The following is a 22,002-nucleotide window of genomic DNA, read 5'->3' on the forward strand; positions in this document are numbered from 1 at the left end:
CGTAGGGAATCGCGCGGTTTTAAATTATAGATTGCGCGTATTGCCCTTTAGCTGAGTCGCTCTTACATTGCGTTCTATTGCTCATTCTTGAGGGTAGATCCCAATTCCATAATGGTAGGGATTTTCATGGGATAATAATGCCGTGGGTTTCCAGATCATTCAAAGTGGACTAAAACACCCTTATTGTAGTCGTAGGTATATTGAAGTCGTAGGGCACAAGCCCTACTAAATCTTTAAAAAGAGCAATCGCCGAGTTTATTGCTGGTTCTTCTCGGTAGGAAAGGTATTCCGAACCAGTGGTAGATGCTTTTGACCATTCAAAAGTACTTGTAAAAATCTAATTTAATAAAAATATGATGACTTGAAAACTTGAATTTGAATTCACTCGTCATAATTTCAGCATGTGAATGGTTTTTTTCTCAAAAATCGGTTTGGTTCTGAATTCGACCTTGAATTAATGAAACGTATACGTGCAATAAAAGGTATTAAGGTCTATTGGTTCAAAAGTAAGTCATTTTTGCTCTCGTTCGTGCTATATCGATTTTATCTTCAAAACTGAGTGCCATACAGAAATTTATAGCGGAGTGCGCTTGACCCAGAAACACTTGGGCGCAATCAAAATCATAACAATACCTAAATATGTATCTACAAGTGTAAATTAAAAATTAATAACACTCCCGACAAGTGAAGGTTACAATAACTAGAAAAGAGCTGATAACTTTCAAACGGCTGAACCGATTTTCTTGGATTATAGCTAAGAACACTCTCGATCAAGCCACTTTTCAAACAAAAAAAACTAAATTAAAATCGGTTCATTAGTTTAGGCGCTACGGTGCCACAGACAGATACACAGATACACACGTCAAACTTATAACACCCCTCTTTTTGGGTCGGGGGTTAAAAATATATGCTAAGCAAACAAAGAAATTTATTTAGAACCTTACATTTGTTACAATTTTCTTCTTTACATGTCGTTAAGCGCCGGTTTTGCAAGAGATTTTAGGACGCCACAGAATTCATAGATGTAATGGGTTGGCTGTTTTCATACAAACACAAACAAAGTGATAAGGGTTCCGTTTTTCCTTTTGAGGTACGGAACTCTAAAAATTAAGAGCGCGCAGATAGCATGTGCGATCGCAGGTCCTCCTAAGCCTCTAACTTTTCGGGGTTATGTGCGTTTTGAGCAACTAGATATTACTTGGTTTTACGGTGAAGGAAAGTATCGTGAGAGTTGTCAATCCACTTTGGATCAGCAGCGTGATAGCCTAGTGGTTAGAAAGTCGTCATCCTAATCGGATGTCAGGCACGCAACTTTAACTTTTCAGTTATGTGCGTTTTTAATCAAGAAAACGTGAGGAAACCTACATGCCTGAGAGTTCTCCATGTTCTCAAAGGTGTGAGAAGTCTGCCAATCCTCATTGGGCCAGCATGGCAGACTATGGCCTAAACCCTTCTCACTCTGAGAAGAGACTGGTACTCAGTAGTAGGCCGGTAATGGGTTGATCATGATGCAGGCTCAGAATAGATAGCAGGATCATTCAGATAGTAGGTAGGTATATGCTAACTGGGTGTTCGTGAACGCGGGCCGCAGTGGCCTAGTCAAAGTAAACAGAGGCATTATTGTTTATTTATTGATAAATCCGTAATACCCGATCATCGGGCCCGTTTTACGATGCATTTATGCTAATCCCCCTTGCATCACGCTCATGAAACTGTTGCAATTCGAGAAAGCAGCCGTTTATGATTCCATTACAATTTACTATTGAACTAAATTAGTATCTATATAGCTATTTCAAAGAAAAAACATGTTCTAAAGCTGTCAAAGTTAGTAATCTATGGCTTATGAGGGTGAAATAGGGGTTTGAAATTTGTGCAATCCACGCAGGTGAAGTCGCGGGCATAATCTATATTTAATATTATAAATGCGATAGTGTGTATGTCTGTCTGTCTGCTGCATAGCTTCTCACGGCCCAACAGTTTGACCGATTTTGATGGTACAGAGTTTGCTTCCATCCCGAGGAAGGGCATAGGCTACTTTCATCCCGATAAATCAAAGAGTTCATACGGGATTCTTGAAGGCCCATCCGTTTAACCAATTTATATGGGCATAGAGGCAGCTTGCATCCCGGAAACTGATTACCACGGAAAGAGTTCCCAGGGGATTTTTAAAAACTTAAATCCACGTGGACGAAGTTGCGGGCATTATCTAGTCTTTACTAATATTATAAAGAGGAAACCTTTGTATTTTTGTATGTTTGTATTGAATAGGCTCAAAAACTACTGGACCGATTTCAAAATTTCTTTTACCATTACTTAGAGGTATTCTTCCGAATCCGTATAGGCTATATTTTATCCCGGAAAATATAAAAAATAAATGTCCACCCGTGCGAAGCCGGGGCGGGTCGCTAGTCTAGTATAAAAATAAAATCATAAGTTGTAGTGCATGTGCTTAGTGAAAATTTGTTTTGTCCACAGATAAAATCAAAAAGAAATATGCATCCCTTGGCGACAGCGTGGTGGTGGTCAAGCTGGAGAGGTCAAAGGTCGGGCTGGGGCTCAGCCTGGCGGGGCACAGGGACAGGAGTCGGATGGCGGTGTTCGTCTGTGGGATGAACCCAGCTGGCTCGGCCGCCAAGTCATCCCCTCCTATCAAAATTGGAGACGAGATCTTGGAGGTAATTTATTACAAGTATCTATGTAGTTGTCCTAAGTACCTATGCAGGGTTCGATCCTGGGCACACGCCTCTAACTTTTCCGTTATGTGCGTTTATAGCAATTAATTAATATCATAGGTATTTTGTTTTAACGGTGAAATAAAAGATTATGAGGAAACCTGCATGCTTGTGAGTTCTCCATCATGTTCTCAAAGGTCTGCCAATGCGAACAGAGCCAGCGTGGCCGACTTTGGCCTAAAGTTTAGTAGGCCATAGCTAGGCAATAGAACGGTTTAGAGCGTAAAGCCTTCTCGTTCTGAGAGAAGACCCGTGCTCAGTAGTGGGGTGGTAATAGGTTGATCATAATGAGTACTCAAAATTCAATTCAAAATATTTTTATTCAATTAAACTTTTACAAGTACTTTTGAATCGTCAATTCTACCACTGGTTCGGAATGCCTTTCCTACCGAGAAGAACAAGCAAGAAACTCGGCTGTTATTATTGTGTTATTTTGGTACTGTAGATGCCAACTATTATATTATTATGCTGAATTATTTTGTGTTTCTCAAAAGATAAATCTTGCATGCCGCCAAGGGGAGATCTTTGGATTACGGATGGGCTTAAGTCGACAAAAACTAGACAGTCAGTCTGAAAAAGCAGATAATCATTCGGTCGTTATCCCCGCTCTCACCATTCACTCACTCGCAGCGAGCTAATCCGTCTTGTTCTCGCGTTATGTTACTGCTGTATCGCTGGCACCTCTCCAACATTCAGACACGTAGGGCTTCTTCACATAACGACGTTTTTATGACACACTATACGCGTTAACGATTAATTTTTTTTAGTAAAATGAAGAATAGACAAACACAAAAACCTGAAACAGCAGATAAAATCATTCGGTCGCTATCCCCGCTTGCCATTCATTCACTCGCAGCGAGCTAATCCGTCTTATTCTTGCGTTATGTTACTGCTGTATCGCTGGCAACTCTCCAACATTCAGACACGTAGGGCTTCTTCACATAACGACGTTTTTATGACACACTATACGCGTTAACGATTAATTTTTTTTAGTAAAATGAAGAATAGACAAACACAAAAACCTGAAACAGCAGATAAAATCATTCGGTCGCTATCCCCGCTTGCCATTCATTCACTCGCAGCGAGCTAATCCGTCTTATTCTTGCGTTATGTTACTGCTGTATCGCTGGCAACTCTCCAACATTCAGACACTTAGGACTTCTTCAAAATGATCCACATTTTATTGATTTTAATGCAATTATAATAGGCCAAAAACAGGAAAACACCCTGAAAACCTAAACCTAAACCTGAAACAGCAGATAATCATTCAGTCGTTATACTATGTAGAGTTTGTATGGATTACTTATGATGGTACTAGCACATTGGCCCAATATTCAACGCATACAAGGGACGGACGTAACAATTTTGGCCTATTGTATGCACACCCTTATGCGTGACCTAGCAAAAACTTTCAATGTTGCCGAGATCGTTTATATTTTTTTCTCTCAAGAGAAATATGCCCTTTAATGTGTTTTTGTTTATAAATAAAATTCTTTTATTTTCTGGTGAAAGTAGGAAAACAACACTCTGTATTTAAAAATAAACTTCAGGTTTGGCAAATGAGTTTACGAGTAGTGTTTTTATTTGCCAAAAACATTGCGCCATTTTCTCAATGCAATTAGTATTTTTATTATTACCCGACTACAGCAAAGCCAAAAGGAAGGGTTATGATTTTAGCAGCCTATGTATGTAGGTTTGTATTTACGTATGTTCCACCGTAGCGCCTTAACTACTGAGCCTATTTTGATATAATATTTTATACGAAAAAATCGACCTAACGCGGACGGATGTTACATAAAAATAAAAGGGGGGGGGGCCTCTAACTTTTTTTGCTATTGTATCGAGTGGGATATCACAATATGAAGGAGGAAAAATTTCTGAGTTCATAAATATAAATATACTTAGTAATATTAAAATACACGAAGCGACAAAACAGTTTTACTACATCTATCGCTATCTATCGGCAGTTTGCAGATATTACCTAGTCGGGTTTTAGTGCTGTAATAACTTTGCCTTGGAAATCGGGGTGGGGACGTCCCGCACACCCGCACAGCCCCTGCTCTAACCCGGTGCGGGGGAGCGCGGGTGACGTGCGGGTGTGCGAGGGTCTCCCCGCCTCATATCCCGATTGCCATGTTGACCTGTCGCGTACTATACCTACCTACCGTATTATTATTGTAGAAAGTCTTACAAACACCATTATTCTGTTCACTAACAAAATACGTAGCCCTTGTTATAAAGTAAACATGTTTTAGTAATAACATGCGGCGGATAAACAAAATTGCCATTTTTTCTAGAGGCGGTGTCGTTACGGTGTTGCTATTAAACTTTGTTAGGCTTTATCACAGTATAAGAATAACAGTAGTTCGACGCCTTTGATCTCGTGGTAGCTGACGACTGCAACGACTCTGCCATGCGACCACCAGTGGCGGGCATAGGTGTTCAAGCCTGGGTAGGTATGAGCCTGTTTAATCATAATGAAAAATAAGCATTGAGTTATTAGGTAAGCAGTGCATTTACGCCTCTATAACCTGTACGCCACTGGCGGCCACCCTGGCGCAATTGTAAGCGCTATAGTCTTATTAGTGGGAGGTCCCGGGTTCGATTCCTGGCAGGGGTTTGGAGTTTTATAATTTCGAAATCTTTGGTCTGGTCAGGTGGGAAGCTTTGGCCGTGGCTAGTTACCACCTTACCGGCAAAGCCGTGCCGCCAAGCGATTAAGTGTTCCGGTATGATGCCGTGTAGAAACCAACGGAGTATGGGTTTAATGAAAACTGCTGTACCCCTTCTAGGTTAGCCCGCTTCCATCTGACCGCATTGTCACTTACCATTGCATTGTTACTATTGGTGAGATTGCAGTCAAGGGCTAACTTGTATCTGAATTTTTAATAAAACTCTACCATTTTATAGGTCCCAGAATTACTGGGACCTTCTCGGGTCGCCCCCTTACCGCACGATTGCTCTGCCTAGACGGCGGCGTCCCCGAACCTCTGTACGTAATAACATATTAAAGGTAGGTTACCTTCTTTATTCTGTGGCTTTATCATGAGCCGTAACACCCCTTTTTGTCATCGTAAGGAAGTTTTATACAGGGATATGTTATGGGATAATGTAAAAAGTTTTATGCTTTTCATTCTTATATACTCACTAAATAATAAAATACTTATGTAAGTACCTACGCATTACAAAAACCTTTACATTAGCATTTATATTTGGTTTGTCCTTAAATCACGCCGCACAGAGCAACGGATTGGGGTGATTTTGTATTTGATTGTTAAGGACCTGGGGAGTGACATAGGCTGCATTTATCCCAGAAAATCAAAAAGTTTCCATGGGATTTTAAAAACCCAAAATCCACGCGGACGAAGTCGCGGGCATCAGCTAGTTAAATACCACTTGCTTTTTAAGTTGTATGAAGTCATGCCAATCCGTACTTGGTTAGCATGGTAGACTATGGCCTACGAAGGCCATACGGCGAAGGACACGGTCCTTCTCATTTGAGAGAAGAACCGTGCTCTGTAGTGAGGCGGCGGCGAGGGGTACATCATGATGATGATATTGTGATAATAAGCAGAAATAACGATCTACGCTTTTGTTTGAAGCAAAATGGATATTGCTTGTTATATTTGTCGGGCTTATTTACTGTCTTATCTTAATTATGTCGCTTGGATAGGAAAATCTGAACAGAAATAGATTCTATTTGATTTCATTTTCATTTGCGAATACGAAAATATAAAATACCAATACCTTTTATTTCAATTACAGGCTATATTTAATTAACTCCTGTGGACTACACAAATACCCCCTATTTTACCAATTTAGGGGTTGAATTTTCAAAACGCCTTTCTTAGTGGATGTCTACGTCATAATACCTATCTGCATGCCAAATCTCAGCCTGATCCGTCCAGTAGTTTGAGCTGTGCCTTAATAGGTCCAACCTATCAGTACTCAGTGACCAGCCTACCAGCAAAGCTGCCGCCAAAAAAATTTGCGTTACAATACCATGTTAGTAGGTTTCAGGCTAGTATACTTATATCTTAGACTCATCATTACATCTAATTAACCTGTAAGATCGCAGTCAAAAGCTAATTTGGATCCGAATTAAGAAAAAAAGGGGTTAAGCCACTTTCCTGCTGATGGCCTTAAATAAGATCGTAAACGTCTCACATTTAGCACATCTCGAACATATTGTTTCCTTCCAAAAATAAATATGCTGTAAAGCAAAATTATGATTATAACATCCGCTTTCAATGTTTATTTGAAAGTGGGAATTACATGTTGGGTATTAGATATTTAATTCTCCTTCGTTCTATAGTAACAGACTCCTTCAATTTTTAGCCGGGTTGAAAAACTTTTGTGTCTGTCGCGTGCTATTAGGACTATTAGGTAGTAACAGACTCCTTCAATAAATTTTAGCCGCGTTGAAAAACTTTTGTGTCTGTCGCGTGCTATTAGGTACCTATATAAAAAAGGAAAAAGAAACTGACTAACTGAACTATCAACGCACAGCTCAAACTTTTGGACGGATCGGGCTGGGTATAAGTACAGATAGCTATTATAACGCAGACATCCGCTAAGAAAGGATCTTTAAAAATTTAACCCTTAAAGAGGTAAAATAGAGGTTTTAAAGTGTAGCCCACGTGGGCGAAGTCACAGGCATAAGTCAGTTAGGTATAAATGTGCTAGTACTCGTATGTTTGGTTGTTGGTCTATCAGACGTTTGTTTGCAAACTTACCTGTAACTTTCGTAAATCTCCTCCAATGATATCTAATGATATCTATTATTTTAAGGGTTCTTAATTTTGGAGTGATTTGCATAGCAACTCTACATTACAATAAGATGGTGTGCGCATTAACAATAAAGACTTGCGCACATACGCCGGTCGCACTGTAAAGCATTGGGTTGCAAAAATCCTGCTGCATCCAACCCACCAACCACCAACCTATGCTTAAGACGCTTAGTTGGAAGGGGAAAACTAGGAGTAGGTACGAGAATAGTGCAATGGATGGGGTTAGACCTCCAATCTTTCAGATTTCTGTCCGCTCCTTTAACTATTGAGATACAAGTAGATGCCTTGCGTTAGACCGTGATCACACTTGTAAGTTTTACTCCCGTAAGTTGTAAGAATATACGGTAAATTACTTATAAAATTGTTTACTGTTTGCATCAGTAAATTTGTCGTAAGTTATTATAATTACGTAAGCTACTTACATGAGTAAAACTTACAGGTGTAATCACGGCCATAAGTGCTTTGGCGCAATTTTTCAATGGGATGTGGTCATTGTGCGCGAGCCTCTAAGCTTCAATCACGTACGTTAAACAGAAATAGTTTCATTGCAATACCTATCATGTTCATGTCGATCAAAAGATCTTGGTGCTAAGTTATAGGGGAAGAGCGGGAGCTGGAAGACTATCCCGGGTTTTCGAAAACTCTGACCGATGTATATCCTGTAAATATGCATTACATTCCGTATTTCCTGGTGACCTTGTAAGAGCTATCATCGTCGGCCCATATCGCTAGACCATTACTTAGCCCGGGTTTCTTTTCAGAAACGTTGGCCCATTGGCCATATCATTGGCTAACGCAAAGTAAAGCCTGCTTCTATCCAACATACATAGTTTGTGTCCTATATCTTAGTCCACGCGCCTACAAGCCGACGCGGCGCCAACCGAGCGTGCAGCTCGAGAATGCAAATGCACGTAATTGTTGATTATACGCTCTTGACTATGCGTGATCCATATTGTTACATGCGCCTATCCTATAAATATGCGTTTCGTTACACTCCGTATTTCCTGGTGACCTTTTAAGAGCTACCATCTTCAACCTGTATTGTTAGAACACTATTCAGCCCGAGTTTCTTGTCAGAATAAGAAGGAATTCTGCCATAGTTTGCCACGTTGGCCCATTGGCCACATCATTGACTACCGCAAAGTAAAGTCTTTTTCTATCTAACATAGTTTGTGTCCTATATCTTAGTCCACACCCCAGCCGCCGGGCGCGGCGCCAACCGAGCGTGCATCTCGAGAATCGAGATCCGCGTTAATGTATGCAAATGCACTTAATTATTGATTATACGCTCTTGACTATGCGTTATCCATATTGTTACGTGCGCCTATCATAGAAATTTGCGTTCCGTCAACATTGCGTACCTCCCGGTGTTCGATTACGGTAAAATGACAGCTCTAATGTATCGCAATCACTTAATATGATTGGTTGACGCTCGCTCACTATTGGCTACAATGCATTGTTGCAACAAGACTAGCATAAATTCAGCCAATCACTACAATTAAGATTGTAATCATGATTGATACATTGTTTTTCCTCAATCGACCAGCATGTATCCTTGCAAGAGCTATTATCATGACCGACCTATCGCTGGCCCACTACTGAACATGAGTTTTCTCTTAGAATGAGAAAGGCTTAGGCGATTGTCTACCACGCTGACTCGGTGCGGATTGACAGACTTCACACACCTCTGAGAACAATGTGGTCAACACTCAGAAATGCAGGTTTCCTCACGATATTTTCCTTTCCTCTTAGAATTAGAAAAATTAAATTAGAATAAAAACTTTTGAAAGTTAGAGGTGCGTGCCCGGGATCGAACCTGCGACTTTCCAAATAAGCTTTCACCGCGAGAGCTTATGGTACAATGTAAATAAACGTAGGTATATTTTCACAAACATGGCATACCTACTCTATCTAAAAGTAAAATACATTTTTTGACTAAAGTCTGTGAAAGTCTTATGACGTATGAGTTTATAGAATCGTGTCATCTCGAACGGTTTTTAGCTACACCCTTGACCTAGTTCCACGTCATTCGTATCCTGGTGACCTTCGCCAGAGCCGTACGCCGCCATGTTTACTTAGGACGGCCACGCTTCCTCTTTTCCTGAGGGTTAGAGTCAAAAGCTTAGTCTTTAAAAGAAAGACCTATGTCATATTACAGAATTGTGTCATCTCGAGCGGTTGTTAGAGCTACACCCTTGACCTAGTTCCACGTCATTCGTATCCTGGTGACCTCCGCCAGAGCCGTACGCCGCCATGTTTACTTAGGAGGACCACCCCTCCTCTTTTCCTGAGAGTTACAGTCAAGAGCTTGTCTCGCAATGCTTAAGGGTTGTTGCGTCTAACACTGAGGCTGAGATCTATAGAGTGCACTTTGACTTTGCCCAGACTTACGACACTGTAAAAACGAAACAGTGCAAAGTCAAACTGCACTCTATACATAGATTCAACCTAAGTTTTCTTGAAACTAGCTGAACTGCCTCGGTTCTAAAAATCCTTTTTATGGTGTCAACGGGACCCTCACTTCCCATATTATAATGTTGGTATAGAACCCTATTCAGTAAAAATTTAAATTAATTATTAACATAAGAATTATTAACATAAGAAATTCCTTTGTTTGTTTTACAGGTAAATGGTATAGTGTTACATGGAAGATGTCATCTGAATGCGTCGGTCATCATCAAAGGCCTGGTTGGTCCTGTCTTCAAAATCATCCTGCTAAGGTTAGTAAAAGAAATCTTATTTAGGTAATTAACAGCTCTGTACCTATTGTTTATACAAGGGCTTCAAGCTAAAGAGGTGGATCCGCTATAGATATGTATCCAAATTTTCCAGGAGATACAGAAATGAAATAACTTTCAAAAAAATTTCAGTACTTTCACAGACATTTTAAAAATAAACTATAAGAGCTGTAAAGGTTGAACATTAGAGTTATGTGACTCTGTATAGCTAGAGAGACCGCTATACACAGAGATATAGTCTGCGACAGGTTGAGATGGCAATCGGGGTAGCAGACGGGGAGACGCCCCGCACACCCGCACGTCACCCGCAACGGGTTAGCACGGGGGTTGTGCGGGTGTGCGGGGTGTTCCGTCCCCGATCGCAATTTCAACCTGTTACATAGGTACTATAATAAATTTTTAGTACAGTTGCTCAAAAAGTGGCGTATTGCAGGGACGTATAGCGTTCGGGATGTGGGCTATTACATACTCGTGCTTTTTCTTTACCTTTCGCGCACTCGTGCTTTTTCTTTCCCAACTGTCAAAATATTAAAAAGAAAAACCAACCATGAAGTTTTTACTAAAAAAATTCATAGAAGTTTTTATGATTCATGCAAATACGTATTTCTAATAAGAAGCTACTAATTTGTTTCAATATCAGATTTAATGATTTGATTGAATGAGTTTGGTTAGGTTTCATTTCATTTCATCTCATTAAATTTCATTTTCATTTCATATCAATTAAAAACTTCTACTGAAGACTTGGCTGTATGGGCATAGTTCCCTTTGCCTACCAGAATGGGTGAAGAAAAAAAAAACTCTGCTTATATTCTACGGTTAGCGCGATTTTTCAGAAATTTTCTTTGCGAGTTTAGTTGTTGGTTGCCTAAAATGAGTAATTTCGACCCTAGTTTTTTATATCTATTAACAATAAAGTTGTTTTAAATTAAATTAAATTAAGTTAGTTGAGTTTATTGTGTTTTTATTATTTTATTAAATTGCTTCATTTTTTCGCAGCTGTATTAAAAATAGTCGTTCAGTACACGTGCGGAACCGTCATTGCAACTCGTTCCGACTGTCAACCCTCGCCTTCAGCTACGCCTCGGCTCGGGTAGACATTTGTCGGAACTCTTTGCAATGACAGCCTTTCCGCACTTGTAATGAAATATACTATTTCAGGATGCCTCCTTAACAAAAAGAAAAGCGTAAGTGAAAAAATTTGGTAGACATGAGTTAAGGCTGGGTTTACCGAAATTTCCACGGTTGCAAAGCCGCAGTCGGGCGCTTGTGAAATATTAATGATGTGTACATTATGCATACCTGTACGTATAAAGGAAATACTTTTATCCCCTTTCCTTGATCCATTTCTCGAAACTCTTTAATATGAGAACGCACAGCTGTGTCGCGGATAACGTGCGAATTATCCGTGAAAAATACGGATATATACGAAAAGAGATCCCGAATATTCAAACCCTTTCAATGAAGACGAGTACCTATTTATTGTATGGAAAGTAGAGCAATTCGGTGTATATAATTTATTCGAGTGACGTGTGGCCTTGTCAACTTGACAACACATATCAATCGCTTGTGAATGTTAAGCAACGTTGATCCGACTTGGTAGCTGGATGGGTGACCGACTTCAGAGGTCCGAATTTGGCCTTTTCGTTACGTTAAGCCGTCGTCGCTCGGTCCTGGTTTATTATCGCTAACATGACACATTAACTGTAAATTAACCTAAGAAGCGAAATTTCGTTCTCTTACTCCTACCGACTAAAAACCTCACGAAATTCCATCCCACTGAAGACGGTTCTGACCTACTGTAACCAATGGTTTTTTGTTTGCAGGCGGAAGGCAGCATTGGAGGATGTGGCAGTCAAACCGCTCACACAGTTTCCGGTGGCGTTAGACGAGGTAGGCTACCACTCGTATCATGTTATACTATTTATAGTAGGCATCCATTAGACGGTATAGGTCTTACTGTCAGTTTTCAGAGTCACTGATGTTCCTGATGGATATCCTACCGTCCTCCGATGACTGTTTTTTTAAAAATAATAATGGGAAGAAATGATGTGGCCTATTGTGTTTGCCTAGATACATCGATGCCTTGATATGCATTTTATTCACTTTTTATTTTATTCAGATTTATAATAGGTAATTGTTAGGAAACACAGATATACCAAGGTTTGTGCGTGTAGATGAAATTCCGATGACGTAGGGGTGAAAACTCACCCTGTGTATTGCAAAAAATGTAAAGGGGGAACAAGATAATGTTTCCATGAAAAATATGTGTACCTAAGTATCTGGGTAGTTCCTACCTTACCTAACCTTACCTACGAGATAAGGGTATATATTAATATATGCTATTATTATTAATATTATAAATGCGAAAGTGTGTCTGTCTGTCTGTCTGCTACGTTTTCACGGCTCAACCGCTGAACCGATTTTAATGAAATTTGGTACGGAGTTAGCTTACATCCCAGGGACGGACATAGGCTACTTTTTATCCCGGAAAATCAAAGAGTTCCCGTGGGATTTCTAAAGACTCATCCACTATAACCGATTTGTATGAAATTTGGTACCGAAGTATCTTGCGTCCTTGTAATCGAAATAGACAACTTTTTATCCCGGAAAATCAAACAGTTCCCACGGGATCTATAAAAATCTAATCTATAAAAATCTAAATCCACGCGGACGAAGTCACGGGCATCCTCTAGTGTATTATAAAAGCAATTAGGGACCCAGATGATACCTATTAGGTAGGTATATTTATTGTCCTCAACTTGATTTTCTCGAATTTAATATCTAATTGCCTATATCGTGCTTTGTAACCCCACGTGTTATAGCTACCTTTCTTCCTATCTCGTACAAAACTAGCAGAAAACATAGTTAGATATGATAGGTATACATAATATCTAGTGGGTACATCCTCCTTAAATCTAGATGTATCACTAAGACTAATATGTAGGTGCAGCTATGTGTGAACTGTTAATCCGTAATCGTGCGCAACGGAACGAGAAAGCGAATGTTAATCTGAGACATAATGTTATTTAAATTTTAATTTATTATTGTTTATTCGCTTAACACTGACCTTGCGTTTTACCTTCTCTCCTCTCTTTCGCACATACTGCTTAATACTGAGCTGTTGATTTCCGTACATTTTTCCTAACACACACCTGCTAATTAAATTAAAACTTTATAGATACATTCATAGCGTTGATTTTTAATTAACACTATGTTTTTCAGTGTTTATCTTGCGAGTATGGTACACAACGTCCTAAATGTTTTAATTGTTTACATTAGATTCAACCTCAATTTATGTGTGTTACGGTTGAAAATGGCTTGGCGAATGCAAGGTTTGTATGTGTGAACGTAAATAAAATCTATGTTATCTTACATGTAACAATGTCAAACATATAAATGTGTACGTAGTGTGAAGACGCTTGGGCGCAAGAGCGTACCTACGTTCACAAAAATATAATCAAATTAACATTAATGTTAAGTGATTGTAGCGTTAATTGTGATAAAAACTGTTAACGGTGAATAAAGTGTGTTAAATCAATGTTAAACAGTGGAGGATTTTGACCAAGTGTGTGATTATCTAGTTTGTGTACGACATCATAACGCCTAAAAACATCTTACCTATATTTGAAAACTTGTAAACTGGTAAATGAAATACCCATTAGTTTCGTAATGATACTATATTTAGAATTTGTACTATTAAAATGTCCTTAATAGTATCCTAAATAAATTGAAATAAGGCTATTATTTAAACGAATAGCAAAATATTGAGATTTTCGTCAGCAGAAAAATGTTTTCTGTCAGCAAATAAGTTGTTAGCTGATAGAGTTCTGTAAAAATATGAATTATAATATTAACTTACCTATATTAGACCAAAGACATTTTAAGTTTAGGTAGGTACTTACCTATTAGGCTACCAGGTCTAAAGTTGACTGTATCTATTTCTATAGCCATAGCCTAAGCCAGGCAATTTGATAGATCTAGGTAGGAACTTAAGTACTTAAATAATATAATAAGTATTTAGTATTACTTATTATATTATTTAAGTACTTAAGGTACTAAAAAGTATAAGTTCAAAGAATAAGCTGCGTCAATTTTAATAAAATTTCAGTAAACTGAAAATTTCAAACAAAATTAATCATCATCTTCAGATATCAGAAATGGAAAGATTTTCTGTTTGAATAAACTTTGACAAGTCCTTTTGAATCTCTGAGCCCGTGTAACTTTGAAACTCCACCTTTTTATGGAAATCTGGCAAACACACCGGTTTGCCAGATTACTACTATTAGTTCCCGGAAGTATTAAGTGCATCGAGTTTGATGGGTTCAAATTTTCAATCATATTTAAATGAGAGCTAAACTACGTTTGTTTGGAGCTCACTACGAATAAACTCCTCATAATGTTAATGCAGGCCATTATAATTACAACATTATGCATACAAAGTATATCTACCTAGAGGCCAAAGTAAACACATAACTTTTTATCTCTATTTATCTGAAAAGGCTTTAACTCCGCAAACACCTATACGTCATCGTTAACAGTTGACGTTCAGGTTTATAAAGCTTAGGACACATCGCGACTTTTCGCAACGTGATAGTCACTAGAATAAATATTTTTAGCCGACTTCAAAAAAGGAGGAGGTTCTCAATTTAGTCGGAATCATTTTTTTTATAGCTTCAATAACTATAGGGTTCCGTACCCGAAAGATGCCGATGCCTATTACTAAACACTACAAAAAATAGAGTATTAAGTATTTTTTAAAATAAATGGATATTGTTAAAAATAATCAAATAAGTTAATATTATGCAATTTAATTTGCAGTTGAAATCACTAATCAAAATCTGTCAATAAGTTACTTAGCAACTTGCTAATTTTAAAAAGGCCATATTTTGCCAAAAATTGGATTTTTAAAAATATTAAAAATGTTTAACGTTGCTAAGTAACCTATCGACAGGTTACAGATAGGATTGATCATTAATTTTAGCCCTTTAGCCGTTACGTATTACTATTAAGTATGTGATTAATGTGTAATGTGATTAAGACTCAGTTATGTGACAAGTGCTAGTGTAATAAGATAAAGTGCACAACAAAAATGCAGTAATGACTGTAATGACCGAAGTGCGCAGGCGCGACACGGACGACTATTACAAGCCCACTGCGTTCCTCAGGTCGATATGGCGCCGCACACTATCATTCAAGAAGAAAAAGGTGAGCTGTGACCCAGACTCATAACAGTCAACCAATTAGATTTTTAATAGATGGTAGGCTTCTGGTAGGAGGCTTCGGTCGTGGCTATAGTTACCACCCTACCGGCAAAGCCGTGCCGCCAAGCGATTTTGCGTTCCGGTACGATGCCGTGTAGAAACCAAAGGGGTATGGATTTAATAAAAACTGCCAGACCCTGCCAGGTTAGCCCTTACCACCAGGTGATATTGCAGTCAAAGGCTAACTTGTATCGGTATAACCCCCAAATAACTAATGGTAGGTACCTACCTACTGAAAATTCGTCGACAGAAAACCCCAGTAACTTTATTCGCCTAATCTGAATTGATTATTTCATGTACACCTAGCCTTAATATGAGTCTTTCATAATCCAAGTAAAAGCTAAGTTTGTCCGAAGCTCCCAGTCCCTGTGCTAAAAGTTATAAGCTTAATGCGTAGAGTATATTTATCTATGTCTAATTAATCCATACTAATATTATAAATGCGAAAGTGTGTCGGTCTGTCTGTCTGTCTGTCTGCTACCTTTTCACGGCCCAACAGTTTAACCGATTCTGACGTTTGGTACAGGATTAGCTTATGTCCTGTGGACGGACAAAGGCTACTTTTTATCCCGGAAAATCAAAGAGTTCCCACGGGATTTCCAAAAACCCATCCGTTTAACCGATTTGTATGGGTATCGAGGTAGCTTGCGTCCCTGTAATTGACATAGGCAACTTTTTATCCCGGAAAATCAAAGAGTTCCCACGGGATCTTTAAGGCGCATTTTCACTAGGCGACATGTCGCAGATACTTGTCGTTCGACATTCACGTAGTTGTCTCTGTAAAAGTTGTGGGACAATGTCCCGCGACATATGACTCGTTCTCATTGGCCAGTCGTGATCAGTATGTCGCCCGAGGAAGTAGTGCTGTTCAGTGCAGTGGAACACAAAGCGACACACGTTCTCACCACTCAAAGCCTGCCCGGCGATTGTCGAGGGACATGAAGGTCGCGCGCGTCGACGCTCGCAGACCATCGACTAGCGACAAGTTGCGCGACACGTAAATGTCCCAAGCGACGTCGGACGACGTCGGGCGACATGGCGCGGGACACGTGAATTTCGTGTTGAGCGACAGAGTCGCGCAACAAATGTCCCCTAGTGAAAATGCGGCTTTAAAAACATAAATCCACGCGGACGAAGTCGCGGGCATCCTGTTGTTTACCTATAAATGGGGAAACTGACTTACAAATCAATGAACAACTCAAACTGCTCGGTGGAACTTAAGATTTTACATAGGTATGTTGTCTTTTTAACGCAGACCCTCACTAAAAAAGAATTTCCAGAAATAGCTAGTAAAAAAACCCAGTCAAGTGCGAGCCGGACTCGTACACGAATGGTTTCGTACCTGTCCAAGAAATATTAACACTTTTTTGTTATATTGTAGCCACAAATTCACGGTTTTCGGATTTTTCTATTTAGTTGTGCTATATTATGACAGAAAGTACCCTAGTTTTGATTCCCTTGATCAGTCTTGACAGACAGACAGACAACGAAGTAATTCCATAAGGGTTCCTGTGTTCTTTTTGAGGTTCGAACCCTAAAAATAATGAGTTATTACGAATACACTTTTCAGTTTGTACAATAACGATTATATTAATTAATTGAATTAGCCTTTTTTTGTTAATTTAATCTGCGTTTGATAACATCGAATGTCGAATTTTAATGAGTCTGGTTACATTTGGGTACTAAATATACCTAGGTACCTACTGAGATTGAATAATGTAATGTATGTAAGTAAATGAAAAAAACCGTTAACTTTATGAATAAAATATGATAATTATTAATGCATACAAATATTAACAAGTGCAAATCAGACTCGCACTCGTAAGGATTCCGTACCCATAGTACAAGAAATGACTTTTAATTTTTTTAAATTTCATGGCAGCCATTTTGAAATTTTTAATAAGTATTTGTTGTTATAGCGGCAATAGAAACACACATTTCGTGAAAATTTTATACCTGTATGTGATACAGCCCGCTGATAGACAGACAGACGGACGGACTGCCGAACAGCGGAGGCTTAGAAATAGGGTCCCATTGGTACCTTATGGATACGGAATCCAAAAAATGAGAGTCTGTATGTTTGTCTGTTAGGAAAAACTGTTCTACTCCCTTTACAACCTCTCGCACTTCCAAGGGCCACTGGTAGAGATCTCTTATAGAGATAAGTGCTTCCCTGTCCACTTTTTCTTTATTTTTCTCTTTATTTTTACAACTTTCTGGTACAAATAAAAATTTAAAAAATAAGTAGAACCAAATACACGTGGATAAGTCACGGGTATCATCAAGTTTGACATAAGTAAGTAGGCATAAGCCAGTAGTATTGTACTTATAAAGTTAATTGTCATCATAAACTTAGATTGTAGTAATTAGCATTTAATATGGGCGCTATAAGGCTAACTTTATTAAAAATCTGTTTTACGTTATGACTATCAGACTGGAACATAGTAGGTAGGTACTAGATACATACCTACTTTTGGTTGGCTTAAATATACAAATTCAGCGAGCGATAAGATACATTGATAAAAAACATTATTCCTTATCAAATCCGCTTTAAGTGGGATGAATTCGGGTGTTTTTATTGATAACAGCCGGCGTTTATTATAGGTACTTACTTTTATTGAAGCGGTTATGAAATAATGATACCTAATGTTTACTTGATAATACAAGGCCAAGGTAACTCAGAACTTTGCAAGTAGACGTTATGAAAGCTGTAGGTACAGACTACTTTACACTAGACGACCACGACGCGACGCGCAACGGCGAGACGCGACTCGCTTCCATAAAATCGTAGTGTACAATTTTCGCTTTCCGTACAATCGTAGTTTGGAAATGTCGTACAGTCGTAATCTGTGAAAATGAGATACAGCCCGCTGACGGACAGACAGACGGACAGACGGATGGACATCAGAGACTTAATAATAGGCTACCTATTGTTATTTTATATTTTTAAGTTTTCACTTCGGTCGGCAATTTATCAACCGACTTCAAAGAAGGAGGAGGATCTGAATTCGTCGGAATCTTTTTTTTTTTAAGAGCCCTTAGGGTTCAGTTTCAGTTGCATTGTCGATGACTTTTATTTATTTACATATTTTTAGCTGCATATTATTTTAGCAGTTGGTAGACGGATCTCATATTTACATAGCTGCTGAAGTGCAAACCGTTTGTGTAAATAGCACGGGTCTATTTTCCAGCACTAATTGTTTCTTTGTTATTATTGAATACAATAGGGAAAACATTCGTCAATACCACCTGCCAACGATCTATAGTTTGAGCTCTGAGTTCTGATGAGCAACGCACACCCGCAGGGTGAAGAGAAGCCGAAGCGCGGCGTATGGGCCCATTCAGATAAACCAGCGCGAGCGAGGAGAGCAGAGCAAATTTTCATCGGATTTAAAATTGAGTTTAGGACATTGGAATAAGTTTTACCTACATTTATATTTTTATTGCTAGAAGGATGCGCGCGCATTCTCTTATCCTCTTAGAGCCTCGATAGCTCAACAGTTGAGGAGCGGACTGAATTCCGAAAGGTCGGCGGTTCAAACCCCACCCGTTGCACTATTGTCGTACCCACTCCTGGCACAAGCGTTACGCTTAATTGGAGGGGAAAGGGGAGTATTAGTCCTGATTAGCATGGCTAATATTCTTTTTGAAAAAATGTAAAAATAAACTTTATTTCAATGTTCTGAATCTCAATATTAAATACGATCAGCTCTACTCTCCGCGCCGGTCTGTCTGAACGGGCAGTACAGTACAGTATAAGCATAGGCTCAACACTTCTTAAGTTAAGATTTTTTGTTTTTAAAAAATAGGCTTTGCCTCCGCTTCACTTATCTCTACAGAAGTAGGTACATCGCGCCTCTTTTCACCAGAATTCTAAGTATACACTTACTGAATTGTAGATAAATTGTAACTGTCAGCCTAGTTAAAAGATGTCACGAACTACTCGCTAAGTAAGACAGTTGTGCAAACTAAAGCTGCGACGAATGTAACCACATATACGATAACTATGGCATTCAATTAGAGCATGGTCATAGACCATAATATGCCAAATCGGCAATATGCCAAATATTAGGCTATGGGTGACGTGAAATCAAAGACTAATAGGCGATTCATTGGCTACCTTGCGTCAAGTAGGAACATTTGACGCCTACCAGTGACGTCGAAACTTTGACGCTTTGTTACAAGTTACCTGACTGTCGTGAACTTTGGCATGGTTACGGACTACGGTATATTGTCACAGTTGACGACTGTTAGGGATCTTCTTCAACGTCACTCGCAGGCATCAAATTGCGTCTGAATACATACATTTGACGGAGGTAGCCTTATATTGTAGACCTAATTTTGTATGATTTTCCGTCACCATAGCATAATATTTGTCATATCGTTGATTCCCTTTGATCTAATAGTCCCGTTGTCATTCTACTATCGGACCGCACAGTGGATCGTTTAAAAGGTTTTCACCCCTACCACCTACCTAGTCAAAATTCTACGGACTCATCCGAAGCGATTCGTTTCCTCGTTTCTAATACGCACTGCTGGAATCCGTGATGTCCTTCCGCCTTCCGTTTTCACCGCTAGCTATACTGGGTCCTTCAAAAGAAGAGTGAATAGGCATATTCTAGGCAACGCTCCACCTTAGGCTGCGTCATTACTAATTGGTGTGATTGCAGTCAAGCATATGTCTATAGGTATCTATAGTAAAAAAACTTGATGTTTTTAGCATGATATTCTGTATTTATGTAGTAAGTATATAACTTTCTTTTGTTATTCCAGGTGGACGACCGATTCGCCAACTACAAAGGTGTACGAGATATCACCATCAAAAAGGTAAGAACGTAGGTTAAGTTGATTGTATAATTCCGTGGCGTAACCCGATTCAAGGAAATCTTGAATCTGACAGACAGATTTTTCACTAAGATCTGTCTGTAAATAGGTGACTGTATCTGCCTGTAAGTAATGCTTACCCAGGCTCCAAATTCTGTGCACGCCACTGCGGCATATAAAATGAACTTTTGGTGCAAAATTTCAATTTTATAGTAAGTATAATAATTCAAAATTTGCTTATATTAAGTTTATTACTGTAATTTCTCATTAAGTGAAATTTGTATAATTTCTTTTGAGAATAAAATTCTTTAACCACATTCAATGCCTTCTACATAGGTCCAAGGTTTGGGCTGGGCGTTGATGAGGCTGTTAATGAGTGAATTAGTACTTCTTTTTATTTATTTCGGTACATATATGAAATGTTTCAATATACAGTTTGTTTATTTAACAGGGTCCATCAGGTTTAGGGATCATGATAATAGAAGGCAGGCATACGGAAGCCGGCCGAGGTATCTTCGTGTCGGACCTTCAAGAGGGCAGTGCAGCGGAACAGGTAGGACTGTTTATTTGACCTTATAATTCTAACTTGTGAATTAGACAGAAAAAAAAATTATAGTTGTATCTTCAAATGAGAAGGGTGTCCCATATTATATGAGGCAGACGTTAACCTGAATCGATTTATACATATAAAAAAATACTAGAATCAAAAATAGCAGATTAGATATAGATATAAAAATAAGATTTATAAAAAATAATTTAAAAGATAAAAAAACAAGATTAATAAAGAAAAAAAAATAAGATATATAAATAGAAAAACAAAACTCGAAAGAGACCGCAAACCAATAGTAATACCACGTGTATGCAGGCTAGTTTATGCCGTATCATAACGTGCTAAAGCTCATTTTGCTGTAAACATTTTCATTTTATCGGCAGCGTGGTCTGAGTGGATGGGCCTAACTACTACTTATGTTATGTGTAGTAATAACTATTGTTTCACACGCTTTCGAGTTGATGTTTTTTTTATTTTTATTTTTTAAGTTTAACTTTATATTTCGATAGTACTGGCTGGTAAGGGCAAATCGTTCTGCCGCGGGAAGGCAACCATTACAATTTCAGCGTGTGGAAAATATCACTCCTAACTTTTGCAATTTCTATTCACAGGGGGGCTTAAATATAGGAGACATGATTCTAGCAGTGAACAAAGACTCCCTTCTGAGTTGCAGTTATGACGCCGTAAGTGGAACATTTCAATATTTATGCCAATTGCATAGTTTAGTTAATTGATTTTAAAGTAACAGTAAAATGATTTGTAACCTAGTAAATAGTATGGCTATTGGTAAAATACTTGCTGGAAAACCAGTATTTGAAGCCAGTCGTAGAATATTAATTAAAAGGAATAAAAAACTAAACGAATTTGTAATTAGCCTAGATCTGATTAAATTTCTGATCGCAGATGGATGAATATCTCCATATAGGGTAGGTATATTCTACAAGTTGGCCGTTGCCTAAGATTTCACCAGCGATGGCGGTGAGCGATGAAGCGGTCTAAGGTGAGAGCACCGTGTTAGCGCGGGGTTTGTGGCTTGTGCGGGTCCCCACCCCGATTGCCATGTCGACTTATCGCGAACTATACTTACTTTATTTTTTGTCTTCTTTA

At 38.8% G+C, this 22,002-nt stretch overlaps 1 protein-coding gene across 3 annotated transcripts in view; it reads left to right on the forward strand.

The window, feature by feature from the left end:
* Positions 1-22,002, forward strand: part of LOC123865440 (inaD-like protein) — a 130,470-nt gene that overhangs the window by 101,024 nt on the left and 7,444 nt on the right. For all 3 annotated transcript variants that reach the window (XM_045906459.1, XM_045906462.1, XM_045906460.1), the window contains 6 exons: positions 2,476-2,675; positions 10,148-10,242; positions 12,084-12,150; positions 20,295-20,348; positions 20,797-20,898; positions 21,507-21,578. In XM_045906459.1, coding sequence (XP_045762415.1) covers positions 2,476-2,675; positions 10,148-10,242; positions 12,084-12,150; positions 20,295-20,348; positions 20,797-20,898; positions 21,507-21,578 — 590 coding nt within the window. The remainder of the gene's footprint in view (positions 1-2,475; positions 2,676-10,147; positions 10,243-12,083; positions 12,151-20,294; positions 20,349-20,796; positions 20,899-21,506; positions 21,579-22,002) is intronic.

Source organism: Maniola jurtina, chromosome 5, assembly GCF_905333055.1.
Source record: "Maniola jurtina chromosome 5, ilManJurt1.1, whole genome shotgun sequence".
Taxonomy (NCBI): Eukaryota; Metazoa; Arthropoda; class Insecta; order Lepidoptera; family Nymphalidae; genus Maniola; species Maniola jurtina.